Source organism: Athene cunicularia (genome assembly GCF_003259725.1).
Source record: "Athene cunicularia isolate RWA chromosome 19 unlocalized genomic scaffold, athCun1 chr19_part1, whole genome shotgun sequence".
Classification (NCBI taxonomy): Eukaryota; Metazoa; Chordata; class Aves; order Strigiformes; family Strigidae; genus Athene; species Athene cunicularia.
This window is the reverse complement of record NW_020799124.1, coordinates 7,156,776-7,167,152: the sequence shown is the minus strand read 5'-3', so window position 1 is coordinate 7,167,152 and position 10,377 is coordinate 7,156,776. Positions and strand designations below refer to the sequence as shown.

Genomic DNA, 10,377 nt, shown 5'->3' with positions numbered 1-10,377 from the left:
GGGGGGGCTGGCACCCAGAGGCAGGTCACCCCTCCCTGGGAAATGAGGGGCTGCTCCGCTGCCCAGCCTTCAGCCAGAGCAGGCAAACGCTCCTGATTTAACCGCAGATGAGATGACTTGGATGTTTCCAGGAGGCCTCTCTCCTCTAACACTCGCACTGCCGCCACCAGGGTGTTGCACAAACAGCTCTGGAAACGTCCCCAGCGGTCCTGGCTGAAGAGGTTTTGCAACCTGAACTCCCAGATCCTGCCTCCTGCGGGCATGTAGGGACTGCTGCTCTCATCTTTGCTGTTTTTTGTGAACCTGGGTCACAACTCTGCCAAGCCCAGCCTGGCCAAAGCCAGGAACACAGCTTGCCTGACCCCCACCGAGCAGCCCCACGGCCTGGTACTGGCCCCCAGCATCACACGTGGGGTCACCATGGGGCTGGTTCCCTCCCTTGGCCAGCCAGGTGCTGGCACAGCTGAGGCCATGGCCCTGCCACTATCACTGTGTTGACACTCACTTCAGTCAATAAAACCCTCGGGGAAGGTGCAAGGTCTGCACTGGCTGAGCTGGGGCCAGCAGGCACACGAGGGGCAGGAGGGGACACTCACCTGGAAAGCACCGGCTCTGAGGCAGTGATGCCCAGGACTGCGGGGACACCCCCTTTCATGACGGCATCTGAGCAGAGGGTTCAGGGGTGCAGGGCCGCCCGGGCACCGCTGCCACCTGCGTCAGCTCTGGGATCAGCCCCACAGAAGCTCCCCAGGGTGACTCCAGTCCATGACCGGCCCCTGCGGGTTGAACGGCCGCGGGTTAAAGATCACAAGGGCCAGGACACACCTGTACCAGCCCCGAGGGGATGGCAGGACAGGGCTGGATCTTGGTTTGGGCTCATCATGCCCATTGAGTGCCTGGAGCGGGGACAGGCATTACAACACAGCCTGTCCTGTCCTGTCCTGTTCCCAGGGGGAAGGGACTGAGCTCTCATCACACCCAGCCCAAACTCCCTGGGTGGATGAGGAAGCCCAGCCAGCCTGCAGGGACCTGTTGGGTCCATGCTTTGTCTCCATGCATATTTCTTCCACCCACCACAGGGAGTGTGCAAGCTCACACCTCTTCAGCTCTCCTCCATCCCCAGCACAGGCTGGAGCTGAACTTTTGGCCGTGGAGCCTCCACAGTGCCAGCAAACGAGCTGGGACCTAGTGGGAGAGCTGCAGAGGTGGCAACCAGCAGCATCCTGGCTCTGGCACAGCTATTCCAGCCCCCAGTGCAGGATAACTGCCCGTGTCTGCTTTGCCATAGATGAATGAGCGACAAGAAAGTGAATACAAACCCATTTTTCTTCTGACATCGGTGTCTCCTGCTGGGCCTCCCCACACTGCAAAGACCTGCCCTTGCTCCCAGCTGGGGTGGTAACGTAGCTCAGAGTTGGTTCTCCTTCCCCACATACCCCCAATTCCTTTTTATCTCACTCCATGGTGGGTGTGGAAGAGCGGAGGGGAAGAAGCTCCTGGTCTCTCCTGGTGCATCCATCCCACAGCAGGAAGGGGGTGTCACAGCAGGACTGCTGCCCTGAGCGCAGGGGAAGGGCCAGCCCAGCTCCCAGCGCTTGTTCCCAGAATCTCATCAGTCTTCAGTGACCTCCCATGAAAAAAAGGGACAGGCCAAGGGGGCTTTCTGGAGTCACTGTGCACCCTGCCTCCAGGGCAGAAGCAATCCTGACCTTCAAAAAAGTGGCAGCTTTACTAGGACTGCACCAGAAGCACAAAATAACAGCACTTCAGGGACAGCATGTTCCCCAGGGGCAGCCACCCCAGGCTGAACTGGGTTTTTGTTGGGGTTTTTTTTGATTTTTTTTTTTTAATCCTTCTGCCTTAGAAACTTTAATTCTCTGTCTCCCCTCCAAGGAAATAACCTGGTATTGCAATGTGTGATCAGTAATGCTGTGAGCTTAGTTAAGCAAATGCCAAAGCCCAATAAGCTGACGGCTTTTACCTCCCTCTCTTACAAATTTAATTCCTCTTTTCAGCTTTAGACATGTTTCTCATCCGGACCCCTTCCCTCCCTCCCAGCAACTCCCCTTCCCTGGGCAAGGAGTTACACCAAGTTTGCCACCAGTCCTGGAGAGCTGGGAGTTGGTTGGACACCACTAGAGAAGCAGAAGGTTCTCAGCTGATTTATATGAGAGCCTTTCACTGTGAAATGGCTGGATTCGGGGAAGGCAGGGAACAGACCTTGCAGAAACCATCTTTTATCTTTGCAGACATCCATCTGAAGGCCACTGAACACAGCAACAGCACATTTCAAGTGACAGGTGGGTACCAGGGTGGTGGTACAGCTGCACTCAGAGCAGCCTCAGGGACATGGTGGAAGCTGTAAAGATCACAGAGACCAAGTGATCTGCCAAGGTCACTGAGAAGCTCATAACACACCTGGGAGCAGAAGAAAAATACCCCAAACTGTGGTTTTGTGCCCATCCCACCATGTCCCATCCCCAGGCCCCACCTGCAAGGCTGAGGCAGTCACCTTGTCCCAGCACAGAAAGGTTAATGGCTGGTACCTGCTCCCTCGTGCATGGGCACGTCCCCCTGCTGCCAGGGCCAAGGGGGGTCAGAAGAAGGTTTGCTGCCTGTTCCCTACACCAGCCAGACTTGGGGCTGTTCTCGCTGCCGGCAGCGACACTATGGTGCCTCTTACAGGCCAGGGAACCCTTTACCAATGGAAAGCTGGGAAACTACTCACTGGAAACACACCCTCCCTTTGACAGCTCTGTGGGGAGAGTGAATCTCTTACCACATCAACTGATAAGAGTTGGAAAGGAAAAGTAACCAGCTTCCAGCCCCATGAGAGTTTTCCAATACGCAGTACCCCTCATGCCCAGAGCACGTCCTTTGTCACCAGCAGCCAGCAGGCACCCGCAGCCCCCATCACACCCAGCCCAGCACCTGGAGGGGCACACTCCAGCTCCCCACTTGAAAGCAAACCAGGAGACACAGCAGTTTGTCTTTCAGATTGTATTTCAAGCTTACAGTTTGCAGGTATACAACATTTGTCATTGCTACCAGTCCTCATCACCCTTCTGCACGTTTCTGGGAAAAAAAGAAGTGATAAAATTCTTCGGTTTATAGATGAGGATCTCACAAGGAAGATATCCTGGTTTCAGCTGATATAGAGTTAATTTTCTTCCTATTAGCTGATACAGTGCTGTGTTTTGGATTTAGTGGGAGAATAATATTGATATTATTGATTATACTGATGTTTTAGTTGATGCTAAGTAGCATTTATCCCAAGTTAAGGATTTTTCAGTTTCCCATGCTCTGTCAGCAAGCAAGCACACAAGAAACTGGGAGGGAGCATGGCCAGGACAGCTGACCCGAACTAGCCAGAGGGCTATTCCATACATAGGACATCATGCCCAGTATATAAACACCCCCCTCCCTTGGCTGGGAGGGCAGATCACTGCTTGGGCATCAGGTGGTGAGCAATTGCATTGTGCATCCATCACTTGTCTTTTCTTGGGTTTATTTATCTCCTTTTAAAAAATTATATTTCTTTTAATTTATTTTTTATTTTTTTTTTTTTTTAGTTATTAAATTGTTCTTATCTCAACCCATGAGATTTACTTTTTTTTTTTCCCAAGTCTCCTCCCCATCTCACTGGGAGGGAAGAGGAGTGAGCAAGCAGCTGTGTGGTGCTTAGTTGCTGTCTGGGGTTATAAACCACAACTGAAGAAAATCAAGGCACTAATGAGAGTACAGTATCAACATGTCAATGTTTTCTCTAGCATATCTTTCCCAGTATTAAAAACATGATTTTAAGTTCCAAACAAGCACCTTACCCTGTTCTTGCTCCACACTAAGCATCTAACAATGCAACTGCTGTCAGTAGTTCAGGAAAAACAGGCCCATGAAGGCAAGTGCATTTGTGATCCCATAGAGGAGTGAAACAATCACCAGCTCCGGGCTGATTCCCAATCTGCTGCATCCTCCTGCAGAAAGCCCCCACCCAGGGGTGCCTGCCTTTGCCAGCAGAGCTTCTTACTAACGTGCAGCTGAGGTTTAAGTCCTCAGCACTCTGGTGTTCCCCCAAAGCAAGCCCCTGCGAGGCCACACGTAACTGTGGTGGTCAGCCCAGAAGAGCTGCTGGAGAAGCAGCTGTCCGGCAACTCGAGGCTCCTTCAGACACAGAAGAGAGGAAAAAAAGAAAGAGGCACGTACATGCTCTGGAGCATGCAGCTGCCAATGCTGCCCGTGACCCTGGCTCACTAAGAGCATGGAAGAGCCCAAGGCTATCACAGTTTCTGCGGGACAGGGTACTGCAAGAACAAGAGCAGTGATGGCACTCTGTGCTTCGTGTAGCACTTTTTTTTTTTGAGCACAACAAAATTCTAAGCAAAGAGTCAAGGGCAATAGCTGAGATCCTGGCTGATTTGCAGACACAGAGACAGCAGATTCCTCCTGGGCATGGCACAGTAAAGCAGCTACACAGCTGGAAACAAAGCTCAAGTCCCACCAACTCGACCTGATTCCTTCATTACAGCCACAGGCACAAACACCGCATCCTGCTCTGAATCCCTTGCTGAAACCTCCCCTCTCCCACATGCCTTTCCACCAGCTCTGAAGAAAACAGAGAGAGATTGTGCTAATACTGGTGGGTGAGACATCTGAGGCTGAGCAGTGTGAACACCCTCAACATTGCTACATTCCAGTCAATTCTTCTAACCCACTGTTAAGGTCCCTCCCAGCTCCATGGATTGATACACATTTGCTCCACAAATGGCCCAAATCCCTTATGGAAGAGTCTACTACTGCTTTACATGCATGTGAGGGTACCTAACAGACAAGTTCTGGCAACACAGGTTGAGCTAGTGCAAGGCTATCAGAAAATGAAGGCAACGTGTTGCTGCACGCATAGACCGCAGCTAAGAAGGACCTTCAGCATGTTACTGTAAAAGCTGGCAGAGGAACTCTCTAAGACTCACTCTGGAGTTTTAAAAAGCAAGGCATTCTTTATTGCAGTGCTGGGCACACACACGAATAGTTTCACAAAGGTGAGTGTGCCCCGGATCTATTCTTAGTAAAAAAAAATATTTAGCAAGATGAAAAGCATGATGAAGAGGAAAAAAAATTGTTAGCAAGACGTTTTGGCTTCTGTGCATTTTAGAGCTGTGTTTTGGGGGCAGAAAAGGGTGTTCTGTATTCTGCCCTCTTGCCCCAGCCCTGGTTTAACAAGCCCCCTTCAAGGCTTTCTCTTAGTGGAGAAGTCTCTAGTAGAACAGACATCTGTCCTCGTCCACTCAAATATTAAGTTATAAGCAAAGGCCTCCATTATTTCAACCTCTTGGGTCCTAGCTACATCAAACTTGTAAACAAGAGGAGTCCAAGAGCCTCAGTATAGATGAGACATGTCCTTATTGCTGCAACCTAGTTAAACCCCAGATTAGTCCAGTGTTTTGACAATTAGGTTCCTAGCCTGAGTCGAGGGCTGACGCACTGTACCTCTAGTGGCAGTTTGAAAAAAGTCAGCTGCTACATACAGCAATGAAAACAGACTCCAGAAGTATACAGTTCCCATCCTCCAGCAATTTAAAAAAAGTTTAAAAAGTAGAATATAAAGGGTGCCAGGGAGCAGGCGAACGGCCTACAGAGGAGCTACCAACCCATTCCACTAATCGGTCACCCCAGACAGCAAAGATGCCAGCAGTGCACTGCTGCATGAGCATCACACGATGGTCCTGCCACAGTACGAGAGTCCTGCTCTTTTCTGGAGGATCAGTACACCTGGACTCCGGAAAATTCAGCTGAAACAGAAGTCACTGTGGCTGCTGGATACCCTGATGCTTGCTGAGCCCCAGCCAGGGGGCCCTCACCTGCAGGTGTCTGTGGATCAGTCGGGCACACATGCTGTAGGGAGGAGAACTTGCCCTGGTAGCACTGTCCTGGCAAGGCTCCAGCGTGGACCTGCATGTAACACCCTCCAAAGGCATCTCTGGCCTGGCAGGGGGAAGAAGTGAGGCTGTGTCCTGCAGCATGGCCGTGCCAAGATCCCTCGTGTCCCAGGGCACAGCCGGGTTCCGGAGCGCAGGGGTGCTGAAACCCCCGGCTCTGAGCACTGGGGTGCTGCAGCTGGAAAGCAGGGAGAGCTGGAAGCGAAGAGCAGGAGTAGTTTTGGGTGGGGTAGGTGCCTGGTGTTGGGTTAATCCTGGGCAGGAAGAAAACAGAAGGTTACACTCTGTTCAGAACTGGCATTGCCTAATTAGAGCTGGAAGTGCCCTGGGGGCAGATTTCCTCCTGACCAGCGCTCAGAAAGGTCACTGCGATTCATCAGAGAGATTCACCGCCACAAAAGAAGCTTTTATTACAAACTGCACTTGATTAAATACAGGTTTACTGGCCTCCCAGGACAGATGTTCCCACTCCCAACCCACACCAATTCCACACCCACTGAATGAGTGTGTTTCTTGGCCCTGAGTCTCTTTGTGCAAGGAATACACATGCCAAACTGCAATATGCTTTAAGATTTCTGTGTGCATCCTCCTTCCCTTCCACTGAACGAGACATCTGTTAAGTTATTAATCAGGAGAAGCCACAGCTGCCAAGTGTTATTTATCATGAAGCCATAAAGGCCTTTGGTGAGAGTAAGAGCCCAGGGTATAGAGCGAAAAGGGAAGGAGGAGAGTTACCAATAAATTAATCATTCAGAAGCAAGGTCTAGAAACAGCTTTTGCCAACAGAAGGCATGACTCATCCCAATGAAACATATCAAGAGAGACATAATCTGCCTAGAAGCCAAAGCCTCTGGGACTTCAGGAGTACTGTTCAGCCCACGCACAACACGAGTGCTGAGAATCAAGACAATATTCATGAAGACCATGACTGCCAGATTCCCAGCAAGAATGAGAGACGGGCTCATTTTTGGGCTTGGATTTATTTTTTTGTTTGGGGTGTGAGTTTGGTTTTGGGTTTTGTTTGAAGTTTTGTTTTGGTTTCGGGTTGTTTTTATTTCTGGACACAAACATGATGCCAAAGCCTGGACCTCCTAGAAATGGCTCCGGTCTGGTGGCAAGTTGATGCCTTAAGTATTACAAAAACTTTAAAAAAACCTCCAAACGCAAACTATCAAGGGGTCTTACCTGGGAATAAGAATCAAAATAATAAAAGTTAAGCCCCAGAAGCCCATATAGAACTTGTGTCTTAGACACAAACATGCAAATTTAGCTGCAGAAATGGAAACATCCTAGAAACACCTTCCCACGCCCTGCTTGATAGTCAAATGTTTATGTAAATACCTTTGAGACAGAACAGTCTATTTATGTCATCTCACCTAAAGATAAGCAGGTTTAGACACAGAGCTGAGATGCTGTGCACAGAAGTTATTAGCAGAAGCACTGGACTGATGCAGACAGAGGTTCAGCATGCAGTGAGACAGTTCCTCCTCCCAAAAGCAGCACTTACACAGAAAGGAGACAGCAAAAACACAAATGCTTCTGGATTTGCCTGGCCTCTCCTTCAAGCACTCACACGTCTGAGTGCCCTAATGGATCTGGGGTACAGTCCCGCTGCAGGCAAGGTTTGTTTTATGGTTTCCCCAGGGGTGAGGGCAGATGCAAACACTTGGGAATGTTTCCACTTCAAAGAACCCTTTACAGTGAGCTGATGGCTTAAACAATACATAGATTTTAACCCTTAATAGAAAACTATTCTTCCTCTGTGAAACTGAGATGACATCTTAGAATAAGGAAAAATTTGACCTACATTTCCAAGCTTTTTCAACTGAATTCTCATGGCTTGTGAGATACAGAAACTTAAAGCCATTCCTGAATGTCAGCCACAGGCCCCAAGGTTTCTTTTTGGGAAAGCAATCTCGCCTTAACTCTGAAAACATGCATTGAAAGGTCTACATTGAACTTCCTAAGTGATATCTTTAATTTATAATGCTCTGCTCCTACATAGATTTGGACACAACTCACTTCACCGCATTCCTGGGAGGTGAGGTGGGGCAAAGAAAGATAAAGATCACGCCCCAGGAAAATGCCGTTAGGGCATGACTACATAACTTACTTTTCACATACACACTGCCCTTGCAGCAAATGACAGGTCTTTCACCTCAATTTAGCTTTCACTGAAGGACCTAGTTGAGTTAATGTGTGATAATGTATTAATCACAGTAATGTCACCAGAGTAACATCAGTAGGTCAGTATGTTCCCCCTAACACCCAGGATATGGACACAACAAGCACAATACAGCTTTTAAAGGTGATTTAATGCCTCCACTTACACCTCAAAATTCACCTATATCATAATATCTTTCACAGGAACTCCTGTACTTACTTGCTGCTTTCAAAGGCTCTTCTCTCTGCTAAGGACCCTGGGATATATTTCAGCCCTGGTATCCTCCTTAGCAGGCTGAAAGGGAACACCTGGTCCAGCTTAGAGCCCACTGACTCTGGAAAATCCAAGCAGAAACAGTAGCCAAGACCATCTGAAATCAGCAGCACATTAAGGAGGACTGCAGACAAAACACATTCATTTCTAACAGAGCCAAAACCAATCCCCTCCTGGCCACAAACTACCTTCGCTGGAGAATTCTCCCAGTTCTACCCAGTGCCATCTTCACAGACCATCGCCCTTCTCAGTAACATGTTCCCTTGTGTGTGCTAAAGCCACAGAGGAAGTGGAAGCATGAGGTAAAAAACAAATGTTGAACTGGGTGTGATGAGGACTGGCAAGGCCAGTAAGAATTTAATGCAGAGCAAGAGCCCAGGAAACACCATAAATAAAGGCAGTGCATCTCAGCAACCAGAACCACAGCACGACCTCCCCCTTATGAACCAGTGATCCCTCCCCAGTTCAGGGCTTCACACACAGAAAGGATACAGGCTTCCCCAGCTAGGAGCCCACACAGGTTACTCAAGAGAGAAGAGTGGGGGATAAACCATGCTATGCAGAGCATAAACCACGGCACCAGCACCACTGGAACTCTAACGCCAAAAAGCAGAGTCCTCTTCATTCGCGAGCGGGTGGTAGATACACCCAGCGTAGCAAAAGCTACTGGCATGAACCCTTTGGCATCTTCCACCTCTGTCACCCATGAGACAACAGTCTCAAGTAAGAGGTACATGAGGGCGGAGAGGACAGCAAACACCATGGTGAGGAAGCAGTGCTTCACAGTGCCAACGTTCTTCTCAAAGCTGCCAGCAAAATACCAAATGATAATAGCACCACAGGTCAAGGATATCAGGTCTTCATAGACAAAGATGTAGGTAACTAACCTGTGAACTGAGCACACCAGCATGTTAGAAAGGCAGACATAGCACTGATCTTGTTTTAAACCACTAAAATGACATGCTTGAGCAGAGGGAGAATGAGCCTACAGGATTAATTAATAGCTTCCATTTCTGTCCTGGCATTGAAAAGAAGGAACTTGAGACCTTTAAAACAAGGCATAAATAACCAAATAGAGTTAAAACAAGTGCTATCTTGGGTATCGCAGACATATGGACTGCCTCTTGCTGCTTCCTGGGAAGCTGCCTGGAAAAAAGCAACACTATCTGTAGTAAATTTCAGTCTCATTAAAAGAGAATGCAACAAACATAAAAATGACTTACAGTAACTATGATTTTGCACAAAACATAAACAGTTCTTAAACTGCTAGAATGATGATTTTTCTCACGATAAATGCCTGGCAGTTATCAGACCTCACAAGGGCTCCCAGGCCCTCTGGTTAGCTGCTCTCCTGGACACTCAGTGAGGACTGAGGCAGAATTCTCCACCTCCCTCCCACGTCCAGAAAAATAGCAGTTGAGAGACCTGGTGCGAGCTGACCGCCTCCCTGCAGATACGGGAGGAGATGGCAGAGTTCACCCGTCAGCTCAGAGCACTGGACTGCTACAAAAAATACATTGCATGGTGGCAAGTAGGAATACAGGAATCAGTGCTAAAAATTGTTTTGGGAATGCCACAAGGTCCAAGGAAAGCAAATCCCTCAAACTTCTAGCAGCATACCCCCACCCTGCAGTGTCAACGGCCAGAGATGGGGGCTGAGAGGGGAGCAGCCTGATATTGGGGGGCTGCGGTGGATGCCCAGCAGGCTCAGCGCAGGCCGGAGGAAGCGCCTGGGGAGGGGGAGCAAGGGGCACAGTGCGGGTCACGGGAAAGGCCCACAGAGGGAGCAGCAAACTCGGTGAGAGACTTGCGGAAATACCCAGAAATGGGGGCTGGGGGGAACAAGAGGTTCAGTGCAGGACACAGGGAAGGCCAGGGAGAGGAAGGAAGCAAAGGCTCGGTGGGGGATTCGGGGAAGACCCGGAATGGGGGACCGACGCGGGGGCAAGTGGCTGGGGAGGCGGCGGGGCCGGGGAGGCGGCGGCCGCTGCAGGCCGGCAGCCCCCG

At 49.7% G+C, this 10,377-nt stretch overlaps 1 protein-coding gene across 3 annotated transcripts in view; it reads right to left on the bottom strand.

The window, feature by feature from the left end:
- Nucleotides 1–10,371, bottom strand: part of RHBDD2 (rhomboid domain containing 2) — a 23,827-nt gene extending 13,456 nt beyond the window's left edge. Inside the window, exons 1-4 of one of the 3 annotated variants that reach the window (XM_026861714.1) lie at nucleotides 9,258–10,371; nucleotides 8,863–9,176; nucleotides 8,317–8,467; nucleotides 3,638–6,187 (exon numbers count right to left, since the gene is read on the bottom strand). In XM_026861714.1, coding sequence (XP_026717515.1) covers nucleotides 5,758–6,187; nucleotides 8,317–8,467; nucleotides 8,863–9,176; nucleotides 9,258–9,280 — 918 coding nt within the window. In that variant the 5' untranslated portion in view covers nucleotides 9,281–10,371 and the 3' untranslated portion in view covers nucleotides 3,638–5,757. Of the gene's footprint in view, nucleotides 1–3,637; nucleotides 6,188–8,316; nucleotides 8,468–8,862 lie in introns of those variants that run through there. The other 2 variants (XR_003399750.1, XM_026861713.1) reach the window with 2 other exon arrangements.
- Nucleotides 10,372–10,377: the final 6 nt, after the last annotated feature.